Here is a 20213-nt window from a genome sequence, read left to right on the forward strand (position 1 = left end):
GTTCCCGCCGCGCGTTCCCGCCGCGCGTTCCCGCCGCGCGTTCCCGCCGCGCGTTCCCGCCGCGCGTTCCCGCCGCGCGTTCCCGCCTCCTGAGTCCCGGAGTAATCGACGTTGGTTGTAGGTCCAGCTCCGGGCTCTCTGCTCTGCCCGGGGGCCGTGTGTCTGTCCTGTGCCGGCACCACCGCTGCGATGACGGGGGCCCTGGTAGGACCTGGAATCCGGAGCTGTCGGAACTTCGATCTGGACTTTCTTTTCCCAGATTGCTCTGGCTCCTCGGTCTTCTGCGGTTCCCCACAGATTTGAGGATTTCGTTCTGTGGAAAACGCTCTTGGCACTTTGACGGGGCGGCCTTGAGCCGGGGTGCGCTTTGGGCGGTACAGACATTTCTAAGTCTTTGTGTGAGCTTGTGTTCACTTGCGGGAGAGCGGGCGCGGGGCCCGGCGCGGGGCTGCGCCTGGCGACCCGGAGACCACGGCCTGAGCCGAAGCCGAGGGCTGGACGCTTGACGGGCGGTGCCCCAGACGCCCCGAGCACCGACGTTTTCGCCGCAGTCGTCCCCGGTCGATGAGCACCGAGTCCTTTTCCGCTTGTCGGCGCCGCTGCGGTCTCTTCCGTCAGTACCGTTTTCGGAGAACGGGCCCTTCGCCTCCTTTGTTGACTTTATTCCTGGGTATTTTATTGTTTCTGGTGCAGCTGTAAACGGGGTTTGGGGGGGGTGGCTTTCTCAGTTTCTCCACCCGAGGCTTCATCCGCGGCCTGTAGCGGTGCTGCGCTTTCCGACGTCTCGCGTCCTGCCCCGCCCCCGAGGCCTCCCGTCGGTTCTGCAGTTTCCTGGTGGTCTTTAGGGTGTTGTGTGTAGTGTCGTGCCATCCGGAAACACCGAATGTCTTACGTCTTCCTTTTCAATTTGGGTGGCATTTATTGCTTTTTTCCTGATTGCTCATGGCTGGGGACTTCCAGGACTATGTCAAATGAAAGTGGGGAGAGTGGACCCCCCCGCCCGTCCTGTTCCCGAGCTCGGGGGCAGCCTCTCACCTTTCCACCAGCGGATGTTGTGTCAGCCGCGGTTCTTATACGTGGCCTTAGTCATGCTGGGGTGTGTTCCTGTAAGCGTACTTTGTTCGAAGGGTTTTTATCATGGAAAAAAGAACGTTGTACGTCGTCGAATGTTTGTTGTGCATCTGTCGAAATGCTGTGGTTCTCCTCTCACTGATGTAGCGCACTGACCCATTCGCAGATGCCACCCTGCGTCCCGGGAACGCAGCCCGCGCTCTCGGTGCTGCGGGGCAGCCGCACCGCTGAGCTCGGAGAGGCCGCAGGGAGCCGGGCTGGGCTGACCTCCGCTGGGTCCTGCACTTGCTGGCAGGAGCGAGTCTGTCTTCCTTAGTAGGGCCACAGGGGCTATTCCTGACACTTTTCTGTTTGCAGATGAACGTGAAGGTTTTGGAATTCTGAGTCCAGCACTGGTTACTGGGTGACCTCTGGGAAGTCGCTGACACTCGATTTTCATTTCTATGAAATGGAAGTAGTAACATCGGGGCTGTCACGAGGTTATCTAACGAGCTAGAGGACGGGGCGAGCGACATCACCTGTGTTGCTGCAGTTCCTCACCTAGGAGATCGGGTTTGGGCGCCTGCGTGCCTCAGTGGGCTAAGCCTCTGCCTTCGGCTCAGGTTATGATCTCAGGGTCCTGGGATCGAGCCCTGCTCGGCGGGGAGCCTGCTTCCTCCCCCTCCGCCCCTGCCTACTTGTGATTTCTCTGTCAAATAAATAAACAAAATCTTAAAAAAAAGAGTCGGGTTTGGGTACCTTCCTGAAAGGGCTGTTGTGAATATGAGTGTATGAGTATTATGGAAGCTGCTTACTATGGCAACGGTGGGACACAGCGGCCTGCAGTCACTGTCCCCAAGCCTGGGGCCGGCTCGTGAGTACGAGCGGGTGCGTGCGTGCGTGCGTGTGCGCGTGTGTATGTGTGTGCGCGCGGCCGCAGGCGCGGTGACTAGTGTGCGGGGCGGTTGGCTTAGGGCTGACTGGCGGCGCGGTGGTAAAAAGACCTGTCTGGAAACAGGATGGAGGAAGGAGATCCTGGAAGAGAAGTGGAGGACAGGGACGGGGGGAAAAACCAGCAGGCTCACCACTCTGTTGTTAGGAAAAGTTTTTCCATTTAATACTAGACTTTCAAGGATTGAGATGCAAGCTTTTTATGCAATTACATCCAATGTTAAAATCGGTAATACATAATTTACAAAGATTAACATCAAAACAATCATCTATTTAGATATGCTTTTGTAAAAAGGAAATATATTAGCAGCATTTATGTTTTCCGCAATCACACAGCCTACAGACATGCAGACTAACTGTATCTATTCGCAGTGGTGTAGTGCCTTGCCCCGCGCTGCAAACACCGAAACCCACCCAGCAGCTGGGGGGTTCTTTTTATTTCATTATTATAAAATAACCGAAAAATAAAAAAAGGCATTAATTTCTACACCAGTAAGAAAAAACAAGTTTTTGCACTTACCTAACATTTGATTGTCTAAAAAACATTTCAGTTTTTAGTCTTTCAACAAAAGAAAGATAAAATGACAGAGCGTAGTGTCTTTTGCTTCTGTTCTCACATTTTACAAAGTTTTTTTCTTTTTTTGTCTTTTTTAAAATTTTAGTGTTTAACACTATTCAAGGAAATATTGAATTTTAATCTCTTTCTTGTCATTTTCCTGCTTTTTGACTAAAGGAGACCCCCAAAGTGCCCCTATTTCCCACCTCCCTCCCCCCCAGCTCCCTGCAATGAAACCCAAAGGAAACCACTTAAACGGGCGTGGCATGCGACGGTTCCGGCTCCGCACGTGAGTATCTCATACCCAGGTCTCGTCGTAATGTACAGTGCTTCTCTACAGTAAGAAAATACTCCAAACTATTTTCTTAATTCTCTTTTTTCTTTAATAAAATATTTATTCTGCTTTTTCTCTGCTTGAGGGGATCTTTGGCATCCCCTGCCTCTTTTGTTTGTTTTTCTTCCCTCAAGATCGACACAGAAAGGAGAAAAAGAAACAAAGATTCAATGGAATGGAAGGTGTCCGTGTTTCTACCTAAACAAGTCGGAGCGTCGGCATCACGGGGAAATGTACAGTGAGGACAGCGTTGGTCCGGGTTTCGAGAATGGTGGGGCCGTGCGTCCTACTCTACTGCTCCCGAGTCACGCAGCAGACACACACACATCCATACGGACATATATACACACACAACTTGGCACATTTAAAATCCATCTTTTCTCTTATAAGAACATCTAAAACGTATATGCATATGTATGTCTGAGAAGACAACAAAGCAAAGCTTTTTAAATTTTATTTTTAAAGAGACAGTATTGTCTGGTAACTTCTGGCCAAGAGAAGGGGAAGGAAGGAGACATCATGATGTCCCTCCTGCTGCCGTCACCAGGGGGTGGAGGACATGGGACGTGGGGGGCGAGCCCTGTCTCTAAGAGCGGGACACTGAAAACCGTGTAACGGAGAAAACGAGAGTAGTGTTCTGAGCTGATGCTGCACACTCACGACAGACACTCTGACCGGCGGTCTGTGTAGTGACTCGGGGGAGGCTGGGGGTCGCTTCTACGGAGGCTCTACAGTGAGTCTGTTCTGAGACGCGTCTCCGTCCCTGGGGCCCGGCAGACACACGCGGCCACAGCACGGGCGTGGCCGCGGCCGGTACCCCAGGGGCCTGGCCTTCTTATGAGAAAAAACCAGGTCTGGCAGGTTATGAAGGTTAAAACAAAAACACGACTGCAAGTCCTGTGCCCTCTGACCCCATGGGGGCCTTCCCTGACCCACGATTACATTCCGGGGGGAGAGGCAGGGAGAAGGGCGGAGGGTGCAAGTGCTTGGACTCGGCAGTTCGCGTTTTACTCTGACCTGACTGGGCAAGAAAGGAGAAACTCTCCCCGGCGAGGATCTGTCTGGAAAGAGGCCCCAGCTGCCGCTTCCGTCTGAGGTCTCTGGGGGTAGCTCTTGGAGCCCGCAGAGAAGAGGCGGGGGTGGGGTGGGGTGGGGTGGGGGGTCCCCTCCCGCTGGACGGGGCGGGACCCCTGGGCGGAGGAAGCAGCTCCGCCGCAGGGCCCGGGGGATCGGAGGTGACACAGAAAGACCCAGCCTGGGGGCAGGGGCGAGTGTTATCAAGTTCCACGAGGCTCCCGCCACCCCCGTGTGCCCGGTCCTCCTCCCGTCACGAACCCGCTGCGGGAGGCGGTGGAGAGGAGCCCGAGGCCGAGCGCGCTGTTGAGACAGACCCCTTCCTCTGCGCTGGCTCCACGGTGTGTGAAGTACCTAATGCGGGCGACACGGCCCCGCCCGCCCCGCCCGCGCTCCGAGGCCGAGGCAGGACCGCGCGCTCCAGCGACGGCGGACGCTCGAGCCGCTGCGCCGCTCACTTCCGAAAGCTGTTTTCCGGGATGAACAAAGTGCGTCTCCGCAGCTTCCGGCCCGAGCCCTCCTCCAGCAGGTAGGTCACGTCGATGGCTGCAGACGGAAGCAGGGAGGCTCAGCGACCACCCCTCCCGCTCCTCGTTCCAGGTCTAGCTCTAAGGAGGTCACAGGAGTCCCGTGACTCCTGTTCCCACCTCTGGGCACCTCGGGCCTTCCTCCAGCCTCAGGAGAGAAGGCTCCCGGGCGCGGGGCGCGGGGCTCTCGTCACGCAGTCCCCCTCCCGGGATGCAACCGCGCCCCGGGGCCCACCAGAGAACCAGGACGTTTTCGCAGGACGCTTCCCGTCCTGGGCAAGGAGTGGCAAGTTGTTCTTTTTCCTTCCTTCCTTCCTAAGCTCCCCTTTATCTTAAACCTGGGGCACGAGCCCGATTCTGTCTTACCATTTTTCCCAGGGATTTTTTCAAGGAGACCGAGTAAGATCTGGTTGAGGCGTTCCCGCTGGCTGTGCCTTCGCTCCTCAGGGGTACACGCCGGCTGGGGGTCCTGCCCACTCTCCTCTGGCTTCTTGGCCCCCTCGCTGATTTCCGCAGCGGCCCCCTCCCGCTCTGGCTCCTCCAGGCCGGGCATCTCGTTGGCGGCTTGCTCCTGGCTGGCCAGAACCTCTTCAATCAAGGGCAGAGCGTCATCCTCCTGGCCCAGGTCTTTCAGGGGGGGCTTTGGGCGCTCGGACTTCCAGGACGACCTGCCAGAGGGATGTGGTAATTTTGACTAAGGCCGTGCAGGGGAGGGGACGGGGGAGGAGGGGAGGGGCCTCCGGCTGGAGATCCCAAGCGAGTTCTTAGAAGCCTCCGCTCTGGCCATCACTGTATCACTATTTGCACAAATCACGACCTTTTCCTGAAATCTACTTTCTAATTATAAAACTAAATTTTCCGTCCTTCAGGGAAGCATGCGCCACCGCGGAGCTGGTCAAACCACCAGCTGGCAGAGATGTGTGACGCGACCCTGTGACGCCTGCAGTCCCACCACAGGGACAATCCGCATGGGGCGTCCGCCTTTCCCGACTGTCCGCACGGCCCCATCCACCGCCTAAGGAAACAGAAGGAAACGGAAGGAAACGGAACGAAACCGAAGGAAAGCCTTCACTGCTCCTTCTCCGAGAACAAGACTCTCCGGTCAAAACCAGCACCAGTGGAAGCTCTGCCGCCACCACGCTCGGTGACACTCTGCCCTGAGCAGCTACGGGACGGCAGGTCCTCAACGGAGGCCCTGAGAACGGACACGCCTCGAGGTGATGGGAAAAGCTTACAGAAACCTTAGGAAAGGAGACACCTCTGCACCGGTCTAGAGTTCCGTTTCAGAGCTTTCTTGTCCTGTTTCTGCTCCCTGCGAGTCTTCTTCCCCCGCCCCCGACTAAAGCTCCATCGAGGCCCGGGCCTCCGATACTCAGGGCTTCCGAGCCGCTGCCGGCTCCACAGGCCGCTGTCAGAGTCCCCAGTTCTCGGGGGGCCGGGTGTTCGGTGCTGCTGCCCCTGCTCCACTCAAGTCGCCAGCCACCCCCTCTAAAAGGGCTCCCCCCGCACCCCCCGCGCACTCACCGCCCTCCGTTCCTCTTGTAGTTGTCTGGGACATAATGAGGCTGCAAAGAAAGGGAAGGCGTTGAGTTTGCGGTGGAAACTGGCTCAGGGGAGCTGGGAGACGGGACGGGGAGGGAAACGAAGGAAGGCAAACACAGGGCAAAGCCCTTCCGAGCTGGGTGGCTGTGTTTTAAGGGCGGAAGGTCCGTCCTTCTGTCAGTCTGTAAGGCCACAGTGGTTTCGGTGTCTTGTACGCCTGTGACGATGGTAAAGGGGGACAGGCTCCCAGTCCGGTCCGCCCCATCCTAGCGCCTGAGTAGTTCAGGCTGGGGCTTCAAGGCTGACCTGAGAGCTGTTGCCCAAGCGAGCAAGACCAAAGAAGTCCAGAGCAGAGGCAGGGCTTGGTGGTAGGTGGGGAGAATATAAAGTAAGTACTGTTTAGAGAAATCCAAAAACAACATAGGAAAAATGGGCATAAAGTTTCTTTCCGGTTGGATGGTTTCTCAACATTCTTCACATGTTAAGAACAGGATGGAAGATGGGCCCCAAGTTTTGACAATCCCACAAAAAGCAGAGTCAAGGATGAGTAGCTCAGTCCAGAGCTTCAGGACAGCAAACGCTGTGGATGGACGGACGTCCAAAGCCTTTGCGGACTGACGAATGGCATAGGACTGGAGCACTATGTTCACAACAATTTAAAGAAAAAGCATACGAAAAAGGCAAGAAATGAAAATGTTAACAGTGGTTATTTTCTGTGTAGTGGGATGACATACAATTTTTCTTCTTAATGCCTCTGTACTTTTCACATTTTATATAGAGATGGTGCCTTACATTTTAAATGGAGAGATATATGGGAAAAGCCCTGAATTATTTTCACCAAAGTTTTCTCAGGGTTCTTGCTATTCTCTCTGCTTGCTTGCTTAAAATTATGGATATGAAAACTCAACAAAACACTACACTAAGGGGAGCCTGGGTGTCTCCGTCGTTAAGCATCTGCCTTTGGCTTGGGTCATGATCCAGGATCCTGGGATCGAGCCCCGCAATGGGCTCCCTGCTCAGCAGGAAGCCTGCTTCTCCCTCTCCTGCTTCCCCTGCTTGTGTTCCCTCTCTCGCTGTGTCTCTCTGTCAAATAAATAAATAAAATCTTTAAAAACTACACTAAGAGCTCAAGGGCCAAGACAGTAAAGCCAGGAGAGACAAGTGAAGAAAACCTGATGATAATACAGACACTGATAACTTGCTGAGAATCAGCCCGTGCCAGGAAGTGCAGAACAGGTATGTGCGCGTGTCAGGAAATGCCAAACAGATGCGTGGGTGCGCCGAGAAAGGCCGAACCAGCATATGTACGTGCCGGGAAATGCAGAATAAATGTATGTATGCTGTTTAAAAATCCCAAAACAGGGGCACCTTGGTGGATGAGTCAGTTGGGCGTCTGACTCTTGATCTCAGCTCAGGTCTTTGATCTCTGCGTCATCAGTTCAAGGCCTGTATCGGGCTCCATGCTAGGCATGGAGCCTACTTAAAAAAAAAAAGAGAGAGAAAGACAAAGAAAAAAATCCTAACTAGAGACCAATTCCTACAGTTTGGGATGGACTAACAGGATGAAGTAGCAGAGAGCCTGAAGGTTCCAACCCTGGGAATTTCCTGTGGGAACTATATTGCCCTTGTACGACAGGTAGGAGGAAGGAGACTTACGGAGAAATCTCTTTTGGGAGTGAGCTTCTTGGGGAAGTGGTCGAAGGCATAGGGTTTGGTGCAGACAGGGTAGCGGTTCCGGTGGATCTTGTAGAACAGGTGCGCGGACTTGTCGAGGCGGTAGTCACAGATGTACACGTCTTGCTCCTTCACTCCTTTGGGTCTCCCTAGGAGTTTAAATACTGTTAAAGAACCCTCCTGCCTTCCCCTCCTTCACCTCGAGCTTGAGCTGCCCAGAGAGGAGTCCGCACCACTGGGAGGGCAGCGGGACCCTGAAGTGACGCTGAGAGGCATGTGGTGACGCGGAAGAAAGCAGAGTCCCCAGACAGCAGTGCTAGAAGAGCAGACGAGGAGTGGTGTGTATAGCTCTGAGTGTAAGGGTGGGCCGCAGGGTGGGGGGAACCAGACAGGCAGCTCACCCAAGTGCCGCGGCAGTCTGTGAGGGAGCACAGAGCACAGTGTGGGGACGCCAGGAGAGAGCAAAGGCAGGATGAATGAGGGGCACATCTGGAAATGAGGACTTTATAACCAGGGGATGGAGTCCCCAGAATGATGGAGCCCCAAGCAGCTGGTGCTTGAATGGAGTACGTATCCTTCTGGACAATTTGCTACAACAGAGAAGGTGAGCTGCTTCTCACCCATGACAGGTACTAATCCCTCCTGCCCGCGGCCCAGGGACACAGGTAAACAGGGGTGGGGCTGGAATTTGAGAGCAGACGCCCTCCACAGCCCGCGCCAGTAACCGCGGAGCTGAAACAGCTCGTGTGCTTCTGAGTTTGTTTCACGTCCAGAGTTGATGATGGCCTTTGGGCTTCTGGAATGGGCAGGTAGAAGAACGTGCCTTGTGATGATGCTACTAGAATGCTGAGTAGACATTATTAAGAAATGTTAACTAAGTTAAAAACAAAGGGAAATTGACGTTTATTGAGTATCAAGAAAAAAATAAAAAAAATAAAACATTTATTAAATGAGCACCAAGTGCTAGCTAAAAGAAAGAGAAAATACAGCTCTTTGAAGCTTCACGGCTAGCCTGGGACAATCTTTTATCAGAGACATAAGAAAGGAGTGGCAGCTGCAGATGGAAGGAATGGGGGCAGGAGATCATTTCTTCAGCAGCTCAGGTTACCTACCTTTACAGTAAGTATAAAGGTCCAGGACACAGCAGGTCCCCACCACAGCCTCCAAAGGAATGATCTCGTAGAGTGGCACCCGGAACAGCTCGTTGTGATAGAAGCGGCGGGATGGAGAGTGGTGGGTCTCGTGGGGGCGGAAGTAGTGGTGACCAAAGGCAAACCGTTCCTCTCTAAGGAAGAAAGGGCGAGGTTTAGTTGACGGGCGAGATCCTCGGCCATATTCGGCTCTGCGCTGGAAGGGCAGAGCTGGGGGAAGAGAGACGACCTCAACACGTACTTTTCATTCTTCCAAAGCTTTTCAATGCGGAAGATGTCTAGTTTGTCTCGGTTAATGTGCGACAACAGTCGGTAGGACTGGCGGACTGGGTGGCCGTCAGGTGTGCGCCGGCTGTCCCGCATCAGGTACACGCAGTCGCCTAGGAAGGCACAGGACACGTTAAACGATGCCTGTGTGAACTCGATCTACAGGGAAGGGCTTAAGGTCTAAAACGACAGACACAGAGAGCTGTAACACGGGCGGTGGAACGGCGATGCTCGTCAGTTTCGGACTATGAGGAGGGCATGAGGGAGGTCCTCCTTCTCCCGGAATCCTGCAAGTTTTTCTCAGTCCTAAACTTAGCTTACTGACACCCTGGTCTCTCCGAATTAGTTTTATGTGGGGGAGGGGAAAACGTGTAAACCCCAAGGACTGGAGGATAGCAGACCAATACTGCCAAGCCTTGAACAACGTGGGTTTGAGGGGCACGGGTCGAATTATATGCAGATTCTTTTTTTTTAAATGAGTGCAGCACAGCACTGTGGGTGTAATGTAAAAAACCTTATGATCTTCTTAATACTTCCTTTTCTCTAGCTTACTCTGTCATAAGCATCCAATATATCAATACATGTAACATACAGAATATGTGAAAATCGACTATTTATGATGCCGGCAAGGCTCTGGTCAACATTAGGCTATTAGTAGTTGAGTTTTTGGAGCGTCCAAAGTTGTATGTGGATTTCTGACTGTACCCAGGGTGGGGCAGGGGGGCTTGGTGCCCCTGAGCCCTGCATGGTCAAGGGTCAACCATATTTAACTGCTATGAGCAGTCGTGCGGGGACAGTAACTAGTACGCAGAGAGCAGATGCTCCCACTGCTCGGAAGGAGGGTCAGCTTGTGGGCACGCACCTTGACGAAGCAGCAAGTCATCTCGGAGCAAACAGATGAAGTAGACACAGCCGGGCTGGGCATAGTGGGGCCGAGGAATCATGGGTACCTCCTGGTGAGAACGGAAAGCCAGGGGTCAGGGCCGGGACTACTACACCAGCCTACTGATCTCCATTCAAGAGGAAAAGAACTGGGGCGCCTGGGTGGCTCAGTGGGTTAAAGCCTCTGCCTTCGGCTCGGGTCATGATCCCAGGGTCCTGGGATCGAGCCCCGCATCGGCCTCTCTGCTCAGCAGGGAGCCTGCTTCCTCCTCTCTCTCTGCCTGCCTCTGCCTACTTGCGATCTCTGTCAAATAAATAAATAAAATCTTTAAAAAAAAAAAAGAGGAAAAGAACTCAAACCTAGAATTCGCAACCAATTTGAGACTTACTGTTCAGTTATGCCAACACAACACACATGAACCCAGATGAAAGCCGCTGGAGTGGAACTGGGAAAGTGAAGGCAGAGAACGAGACCGACAGGCCAAGTGCCCCAAGGAGCCGGAGGAAACTAACCGTATGGCCGCTCCTGCACCCCTGCGGAGCACGACCACGTGTGAGCCGGGACAGTGACTGTCACAAGGACTCAAGGAAGCCACCAGCATTTAGTGCCCAGAGGCCAGGGACGCCGGACTTTGCACAGCACATCCCTCAGAGCACAGAAACGTCCGCTCAGAACGCCGACACCGCTGTCACGGAACGCTGCCCTTCACAGCGAACACCTGCCCGAGACCAGCGCACGAACACAGCAGACCCAGGACAAACCCGCTTAGCAACTCGGACAAGTCACCCCACCCACTGTCTCTCCTGCCAGGTGGGCCTAAGACCGGCTTGTGTACTCGCGTGGGGAGCTGACCGCGTGTTCAGCACCAGTCCTTCCAGAGGCCTCTACGTAATGTACTTCCCCTCTGACCACATGCTTGGGAAAAGGAAGGGCAGAATTATTACCCTAGTGTAGAGTGTAAGAAACTAAGGCCCAGAGAGGCTGAGTGGTTTATCGGGGGAAACGCATGCCCCAGCAGCAGGGCAGGTGAGAGCCCGCTCGCTAGTCTCCTGCGTGCAGATCCGAGTCCCAGCAGAAGGCAGCTTACTCTGTCCACAGGCCTCGGGTCACACTGCTCGCAAAGGTAGTGCTCCACGTCCGAGTCCAGCCCCATGCAGTCACAGTGTTGCCACACCTGCGGAGAGAAGAGTGCGCTTGGGAGGGGCTCTGGGAGCTAAGAATAAAATAACAACAACAAAAAAAAAATCAGCAGTAGGACAGGGTGAGGTCGAACAGGCACGAAGGGAGAAGTAGGTAAGTGCAAAGTCAGAAATGGTTTAAGACCCGGGAAAAGGAGAGCTTGTCTGAACCAAGTACACTGCCTGGTCCGCACCCGCTCGTGTGGGGAAGTGTGGAGCAGGGAACACAGCACCAGGGGCAGCCCTTGTCCAGCTTCGTGCTCGAGGGACAAGCGCACCCCGGGAGAGGGGTGCGCCCAGGGATCGGGCGCCAGGAGGGGTGAGTCCCCCCATGCTCTCCGGGCTGCATCCCCCGGACCGCGCCCGGGCGCCCCCGCCCCTCCTGGCTCCACTCCCCAACCAGGCAGCGCCGTGAGGACCCTCCTCCGTCTGGAGCCTCGTCCACCCGGCTCCCGAGGAAGGCGGCTCCGCGGGAAGCTCGGTCCTGCACAGACGCGCGCCGCCCCCGCGGGCCGAGAGCAGGTGGGCGCGCAGCGAGGGAAGGTGCGGGGCGCGGAACGGGATCGGCCCTCCGTGCGGCGAGGCGAGCGCGGCGGCGCCTCCACAGCCCGCAGGCCGGCCCGCGCGGGCTCACCATGCACTTGTCGCACTGGATCATGAGGCCTTCGTCCTTGTGCAGGCCGCACACACAGCGGATCACGTCGTCGTCCTTCTCGTGCGCGTTCTCCTTCTCGGACACCGACGTCTCGCTGCTGTCGGCCTCGCTCGCCGTCTCCCCCACGATCTCGTCGATCTGCGCCGACGCCTCGTGCCGGGCGTTGTAGTAGGTCTTCCGCAGGCGGCACACGTCCCTCCCGATGGGCGACTTGCGCCCGTAGTACTTCTGCGGGAGAGCGGGGGAGATCCTGGTGGGTCTTCTGGGGCGGGGGGCGCTCAGTGTGCGGGGCCGCGGCTCCCGATCTCGGGGCGGGGGTCTCAGGTCAGAGCGACGGCCCGCACGGCCCGCAGGCGGCACAGGGGACCCGAGTGTGCGTTTCCTGCTTGCTCTGCGGCTGTACACCGTCCTGGGCTCGCACACCCCGCACACCCCGCGGACGCCGATCGGAGCCGGCGGCGTGAGCGCTCACTGTCCCGCAGCCGCAGGCTGTGCACACGGAAGTGGGTTGGGCAGAAAGCGCGCTGGCGTCCAGCACGGACCGAGTTCTCCTACTTGTCGGCTCTGCTCGTTTCCGTCCTCACCTCCTCACCTCAATTCTCCTGTCACCTTGAAGCCCCTTTCCTCTCGTTCCTCTCCAACTATTTCAAAATCACTGAAAAACGTCTTTTCCATGTTCGGTACAATATTCTATCTTCTCTTTTAGGTTCAAGGTCACCTTCTCACCAGTGTAATCTACCAACCATTAGCCTAAACCCCAGTTCCATCCTTCAGATTTGTTTCTACTTACTCTTCACAATTCTTTGTCTTTCACGTGTATTTACTCCCTTGAGGAAAGAAACTACAGCTATGACGTAAGTGTGCAAAATGTACTATGTAAATACAAAGGTTCAAAACTAAATTGTTTCCCCCCAGATTTATCTATTCAACTAGAGAGAGTGAGAGAATGTGGGTGCGCACCCACGCACGGGCCCCAAGGTGGGCCTGGGGACCCTGAGATCACAACCTGAGATGAAACCAGAGTCAGATGCGGAACTGACTGTGCCATCCAGGCACCCCTAAATTAGATTTTTATGAAAATGTCTTTTTAGGGAGTATAATTTAGTCTTTCTTTCTCGTGATATCAATGTCTTTACTATATATAAAGATTCCACAATATTTAGCAAACCTAACCTTTACACAAGGGCACTCAGTAAAAACTGTTGTCTTTAGGGACGCCTGGGTGGTTCGGCCAGTTAAAGCTTCTGCCTTCAGTTCAGGTCATGATTCCAGGGTCCTGGGATCAACTCCCATACAGGGCTCCCCACTCAGCAGAGAGCCTGCTTCTCCCTCTGCCTGCTGCTCCCCTGTTTACGTTTGCTCTCTCACTCTCTCAAATAAATAAATAAAATCCTTTCTTTTTTAAACTAAAATCTTTAAAAAAAACTGTTGCCTTTGCCAGAAATATAAAGGTTGACATAAGGTAAAAACCTTAAGCCTCTAGAAAAAAAATTTTCTAAAGAAGTTATTAATTACTTCTAAAAAATATTTTATTTATTTGAGACAGAGACAGCATAAGCAGGGGGGAGCAGCAGGCAGAGGGAGAAGCAAACTCCCCACTGAGCAGGGAGGCTGACGCAGGGCTCCATCTCAGGACCTCAGGATCATGATCTGAGCCGAAGGTGGATGCTTCACGGACTGCGCCCTTTTCTAAAGTTTTTATTTAAATTCTAGTTATCTAACCTATAATGTGATATTGCTTTCTGGAGAACTCAGTGTTTCATCGCCTATGTATGTCACCCAGTGCTCATCACGACAAGGGCCCTCCTTCATGTCCACCCCCGTCGAGGCCGCCCCCCAGCTAGTCTGTCCCCTGCCCACCTCTCCTTCAAGATAAACATCTTAAATCCACGTTTGAAGTCAGTGTAGGTACCTCAGCGTTCCGGAACACCTTGAGCATGTCAGCATCAAAGGCCTCCACGGTCTTGTAATGGCCGGTGAGGATCTGCCGCTCGATGGTGGCCAGGTCCAGCGGCTCGGGGATCTTCTCATAGTAATCCGCGTTCCTGCAGCGGGAAGCCAGCGCGTCAACCCGGCATGCCGAGCGCGGACTGAAACCTCCCGGGTTCCTACGCTGGGGAACTTACTTTTTCTTTGGGGGGAGGTTCAAGAGGGGGGCGGCCAGAGCTTGTCGGGAAGAATCTGCAAAAGAAGGCCGGGGTCAGAAGGCCGGTGTGACCGGGAGAGGCCGGCGCGCACTCTCTCGGAGGACACAGAAGCCCCCACATCAGAAGTTCGCGGGGAAAATCCAAGCTTTTTTTGAGGCGTGATCATGAAATGTACAGGACTTTTCAGAAATGTGAGCTCTTGGAGGCAGGGGACAACTTTCAGGACGACCCGGGACAGGAACAGCAAGAGACGGGGAAGTACTGAGGGGCGGAGGGCGATGCCCCACTCCGCACACGTTACTGAAGCCAAGAATGTCTTCTCCAAACAGGGTTTTCTAGTTCTTGTTCGTGGACCGTCGGCCACAGTATTATTCTGTTGGTTTGGGTTCAATTAAATTCCAGATAATGAACGATTTAGAACTGGAAATACTTTCTGGAATCCATCTTCTTGTAACACAGTTACTTTCTATTATGTGAACAATTCATAACTGGGGCTACTTGCTACCTTACCTACTTTCTTTTTTAAAAATTCTATTTCCTGGGACACCTGGGTGGCTCAGTGGGTTAAGCCTCTGCCTTTGGCTCGGGTCATGGCCCCAGAGTCCTGGGATTGAGCCCTGCATCGGGCTCTCTGCTCAGCGAGGAGCCTGCTTCCTCCTCTCTCTCTCTGCCTGCCTCTCTGCCTGCTTGTGATCTCTGTCTGTCAAATAAATAAATAAATAAATCTTTAAAAAAAAATTTCTATTTCCTGGGGCACCTTTGTGGCTCAGTCAGTTAAGCCTCTGACTCTAACTTCCAGCTCCGCTCGGGATCTCAGGGTCATGAGATGAGCCCCGCATGGGCCCCACGCTCAGCGCAGCCCGCCGGGCATTCTCTCTCCCTCTGCTCCTACCCCTGCTCACGAGCGCTCTCTAAAATAAATAGAATCTTTCAAAACATTCTATTTTATTACTGAAGTACAGTTAACATACAGTGTTAGCTTCGGGTACACAACTTCATGACCTGACAACTGTGTGTGTGACTCGACGCACACCAGGGTGAGTGCAGTCATCATCTGTCGGCACACGAAGCTGTTCCAGTGCGACGGACTGCACTCCCTACGCCGTACTCAGTTCTGTGACTTATTTATTTTGTGACTGCAAGTCTGTACTTAATCCCCTTTATTTTATCCATTCCCTCCCCTCCCCTCCAGCAACCACCAGTTCTCTGTATTCAAGAATTTTCACATACGAGTGAAATCACATGGTACCTGTCTGACTTATTTCACAAAGCATAATGCCCTGTGGGTCTATCCATGTTAGAAATGGCAAGATTTCCTTCCTTTTCATGGCCAAGTAACATTCCATTGCCACATACCACCTCTCCTTTATCTATTCATTTACGGATGGACATGGAAGCTACTTCTTGGCTATTCTAAAAATAATGCTGCAAAAACCACAGGGTGCACGTGTGGTTTTCAATTAGTACTTTCATTTTCTTTGGGCAAATACCCAGTAATGTGATTACTGAGTCGTAAGGTGTTTCTATTTATTTTTTATTTTTGTTTCCTTCCTTCCTTCCTTTCTTTCTTAAGATTTATTTATTGGGGCACCTGGGTGACTCAGTCAGTTGAATGTGTGGCTTTGGATCAGGTCATGATCCCAGGGGCCTGGGATCGAGCCCCACCTTGGGTTCCCTGCTCAGTGGGGAGCCTGCTTCTCCTTCTCTCTACCCCTCCCTCTGCTTGTGCTTTCTCTGTCAAATAAATAAATAAAATCTAAAAAAAAAAAAAAAGACGTATTATTTATCCAAGAGAGAGGGAAGTAAGTAAGAAGGTGGGTCAGGGCGGGGGCGGGACAGAGGGAGAGAGAACCCCAAAGGACTCCATGCTGAGCACACAGCTGACTCAGAGCTTGATTTCACAAGTCGGAGACCAAAACGTCACCATGTGAGCTGGAGTCGAGAACTAGACTCTCAACTGACTAGGCCACTCAGGTGCCCCCCATCTTTAATTTAAAAAAAGAAAAATTATTTGTCAGAGAGAGAGAGTGAATGCACAAGCAGGGGGAGCAGAGGAGGCAGAGGGAGAAGCTGGCTCCCGGCTGAGCAGGGGGTCCGTCGGGGATTGGGATCATGACCTTCCATCTTTAATTTTTTGGGGAACCTTCACAGGCTACTTTACTTTCTAGCAACAGTGAGGGAAAAAGCCTATTACTTCATGCCCAGGATGTGGGGACGTGTCGATGTACTGGCTGCAGCTTCACAGTAAATCAGACGGCCCGGCTGGCCATGGGTGGGGTGACTTTTTTTGGAATGGCAAGAGAACAGGTGCCACAAGCCGTTACAAGTTAGGACACGCTGGTTCCCCTTTCTTCTCTACCTCCTTAGGTTAACGAAACTGCCAAGAGCCACTGAGGTACAGAGATAAGTAGTAGCCAGAAAAGGAACAGGGAAGGGAAACCAGATTATTTAGAATCGAGGGAGAGGGAGGGAGAGAGAGAGCAAAGTTGAGGACAAAAAGCTGCAGTTGTTTGTTAAAAGCTCTCATTTTAAACATCTCCAAACTTCCTGGTCAGAAAGTCGCAAACACTACCACACTACCTCCCCCAGATTAAAAACTCTCCTTCCCCACCACCACCCACATCACATACTCTAAAGATGTCTTGAAAGAGGAAAGGAGAGGTAACGGTGTTTGCATGAAAATGCTTTAAAAGCTCAGTCGGTAGGGCATGCGAATCTTGATCTCAGGGTTTTAAGTTCAAGCCCCACATTGGGTGTAGAGATTACTTAAAACAAAAACAAACAAACAAAAAACTTAAAAAAAAAAAAAGAGGTTAAGAAACACTGAAATCACATGTTCCTAACACCCTTTTCCTTGAATTGCTAATTCACTGCCTCATTCAGGAAAATGACATTCAAGACAGAGACCTGTTCTTTCTGTCCTATAGCTAAAAAATGTGATTTCTAAATACAGTACTTAGCTTTGATAAAATTCTAATAAATACCAAAGACTGACATAGAAGATCAAAGGATTTAGATTCTTTTCTTGGGGAAGATTTTATTTATTTATGTGACAGAGGGAGAGATCACAAGCAGGCAGAGAGGCAGGCAGAGAGAGAGGAGGAAGCAGGCTCCCCACTGAGCAGAGAGTCCGATGTGGGGCTCGATCCCAGGACCCTGAGACCATGACCTGAGCCGAAGGCAGAGGCTTAACCTACTGAGCGCCCCAGGTGCCCCCAAAGGATTTAGATTCTATCAACACTCCCCGAAGACTAAAACCAGTCCTATGCATTCTATGCTGACGAAAGAAAGAACAAAGAAAGCCTCCTAAAATCCCTTGTCCTGAGTGGTGGGTCAGTTGTTCTTGGTCTTGGGGGTCTCAGGTGAGGGTGAGTGGCAGGATTTTTACAGAAAAGCTGAGGAGAAAGCCTCTGGGGTGCGTGGGGTCACCTTTGTAGGAGATGATGCCATCACAGATCTCTTTGAAGATTTGGGCGAGGCGGGCTGCCCGCGCCACCTCAAGGTTTTCCTCCGCTGCTGCCAGCCGCCTTGTGCGAACCGACCGTGCCGTCTGCAGGGCCGAGAACTGGGTCATGAAGACATCTGCAAGGACACAGTGAGAATCAGTTCTAGGAAAAGAGAGCGCCATGCGGCCTTCTCCTCCCCCATGGGTTCTTGCCATTTGCTCTATTTTCCTTGAAGTGATGAAGCAGATTAGTGATGGTGGAGTTCTCTCTCCCCTCTTTCAAGAAATCTGTGGAAACGCTGGAGTTTACCACAGAGACTGAAGCTGCACGTTCGAGGCGCCCGATCTCTGACCCAATGCTGTGCAGTACAGCGGCTGCCAGCCTGCACCCCAAAATGAGTCTGTGTTTGAATTCTGGCTTCGCTACTTCCTAGCTTGGGATCTCGGGCAAGTTACTCAGGCTCTCTGTGTCTCAGCTTCTGGGCTGCCAAGGGGGAATAACGGTAGTGCTCCCCTCAGGAGGTATCCACGCAGATTAAATGAGAGAATGTTTTTCATGTATTGAGCGCAGGCCCTGACCTGTACCAGACTCCGGAAGTACTTGTTATTACAGGAGACTGGACCTAACTGGGGTGTAAGTTCGGAGACTTCATGCCAGTTAAGTTACTGACAGGACCGGAGGCAAATTTCCGCATCGATCAAGTTCGCACAGAGCAAGCAGCTCCCCTCATACACCACGCACAACGCTTCTACTTCGTGAGGGGGAGGAAAGACTCAACGAGGAGCGAGCGGCTCTTGAACTCTATTGGCTTAGAAAAGACGCTTGGACAGGCCAGTGGACAACAGATCTGAACTCAGGAAAGCGGTTACATTATTCACTCAAGAAGCTCAGAGAACAGCAATCTGGAGGTCTGTGCGCACAGTGCTCATCTGAACGTGGGGGGAAGAAGTCTTCAAATTTACGCTGCTGTCATTTTCTCCCGCATGCAGCGTCACGATTTACCCATATGCAAGTTACAGTCCAGGTAGGAAGGGACGCGGGGGGCCCACTACCGATCGCATGACTGGACGCTGCGGGCTACAGGTGGTGTTTGGGAAGCTGGTGAAGGGGATTCTTCCTACTCCCTCGAGCACAGACTAGGAACCTGAGCAGCTGGGATGGAGAGGTGATTGCTGAATGATGCCTGTACGCTGGGATCTTAGCTTTTTTGGTCCAGAGTAAAAAGAATCATTGAATAGAATGAAAGCAACTAAAATAACCAGTGGGAGACAATACTACGGAACCAACAGGTGCACTCATTTCCGGCCGTACCCGACTTGATGTTCCCGTCATCTCGGCAGATGCCGTTCCAGCGGCTGTAGAGCGACGCAGAGTGGAGGTTGTCGCTGGTGTGCTTGACTTCCTCTTGTTTCTGCCGAATCTTCTCCCAGTTTCGGACCAAGAATACATGATGCTTTAACACAAAGTTCCTGGAAAGAAGGAAGGTCTTTTATTCATTAATTCAATAAGCATTTATTACATGCCTACTTTATGTAAACTACTTTTTTTAAAAAAAGATTTGACACAGAGAGAGACAGAGTACAAGCAGGGGGAGCGGCAGGCAGAGGGAGAAGCAGATGCCCCTCTGAGCAAAGAACCCAACATGGGGCTCGATCCCAGGACTCTGGGATCACGACCTGAGCTGAAGGCAGAGGCTTGACTGAGCTACCCAGGTGCCCTGAAGATTTTATTTTTAAGTAATCTCAACACCCAATGTGGGGCTTGAACTTACAACCCAGAGATCAAGAGTTGCACATTCTACTGGCTGAACCAGTCAGGTGCCCCAGAACCATTGTTAATGATGATATAAATCAATAATTATCAGTTAATCCACATATTATAAAATAATTATATATTATATATGGGAAAACAATTCAGTTTTGCATTTTTTTTCTTCCATATAACATAAAACATTCCCCTCCACTATTTGTAAGCATCTGGCAAATACCACTTAAAAGCTGCAGAAACTCTGGCAAGTGAAACAGCCTGACTCGAAGGCTGTGATTTATCGAGTACGTACACGAATTCTCACTGAAGTCGCCCAGACGAAGCGTGGGCTCAGGACTAGCTGTAGGAAGGAGGACTGGACCGGCCGATCAAGGCCAAGACACGTGAGACAGGTACGGCCTGGGCAAACCCTGTGTGATGCAGTGTCCCCACGTAGACCTGTAAGCTTATGGTAAGTTACGTCTGTCTTCAAGGACCCCACACAACGTGATGATTCCACAATTTGATCCCCGCCCCAGTGCACACATAAACAGATGTGACACTGGGTAAGCCTCAAACCGTGGGCCTCAGTAAATTAAACTTCAACCAATTTTATGGTTCCTGACCTGGTCACACTGAAATCATCAGGGGAGCTTTACAGACTACTAATGCTTCGGTCCCACCTCTGAAAATTCCGGGGTAAGAGATATGCGGAGCAGCCTGGGCGGCAGGAGGTGCTGACAGCTCCCAGGCAAATATGCAGCAGGAGCAGAAACCTGCTGGACTAGATCATCTGTTTTCCTCCGGTTTAAAATTTCTATGACTCAAGTGATATGGGACAAAAAGGGCCAAGACCACAGTGAAGTTACAAATGCTGATGAACTTTCTAAGATACTGGAGCAGATGGCCAGGGAAGATGGAGGATACGTCCCAGGACCTGGGAAGCCCAGCACATGCATATTTACTTCGCTTACTCCTGACACGGACGACTCTTACCTGAGTACAGGGAAGAGCGAAAATGGTCACTACAGA

The 20213-nt window shown here is 52.4% G+C and overlaps 1 protein-coding gene across 3 annotated transcripts in view; it reads right to left on the reverse strand.

Moving 5' to 3' along the window:
• Positions 1–3329: 3329 nt before the first annotated feature.
• LOC111138933 (ASH1 like histone lysine methyltransferase) overlaps positions 3330–20213 on the reverse strand; it is a 189099-nt gene continuing 172215 nt past the window's right edge. For all 3 annotated transcript variants that reach the window (XM_022490937.1, XM_022490935.1, XM_022490936.1), the window contains 13 exons: positions 18747–18904; positions 17419–17571; positions 13969–14023; positions 13755–13887; positions 11822–12070; positions 11097–11183; positions 9989–10079; positions 9101–9239; positions 8821–8993; positions 7691–7857; positions 6017–6057; positions 4859–5160; positions 3330–4511 (listed from right to left, as the gene is read on the reverse strand). In XM_022490937.1, coding sequence (XP_022346645.1) covers positions 4420–4511; positions 4859–5160; positions 6017–6057; positions 7691–7857; positions 8821–8993; positions 9101–9239; positions 9989–10079; positions 11097–11183; positions 11822–12070; positions 13755–13887; positions 13969–14023; positions 17419–17571; positions 18747–18904 — 1840 coding nt within the window. In that variant the 3' untranslated portion in view covers positions 3330–4419. The remainder of the gene's footprint in view (positions 4512–4858; positions 5161–6016; positions 6058–7690; positions 7858–8820; positions 8994–9100; positions 9240–9988; positions 10080–11096; positions 11184–11821; positions 12071–13754; positions 13888–13968; positions 14024–17418; positions 17572–18746; positions 18905–20213) is intronic.

This window comes from Enhydra lutris, unplaced genomic scaffold (assembly GCF_002288905.1).
Source record: "Enhydra lutris kenyoni isolate GAN:26980312 unplaced genomic scaffold, ASM228890v2 scaffoldscaffold94, whole genome shotgun sequence".
In the NCBI taxonomy this organism is placed as follows: Eukaryota; Metazoa; Chordata; class Mammalia; order Carnivora; family Mustelidae; genus Enhydra; species Enhydra lutris.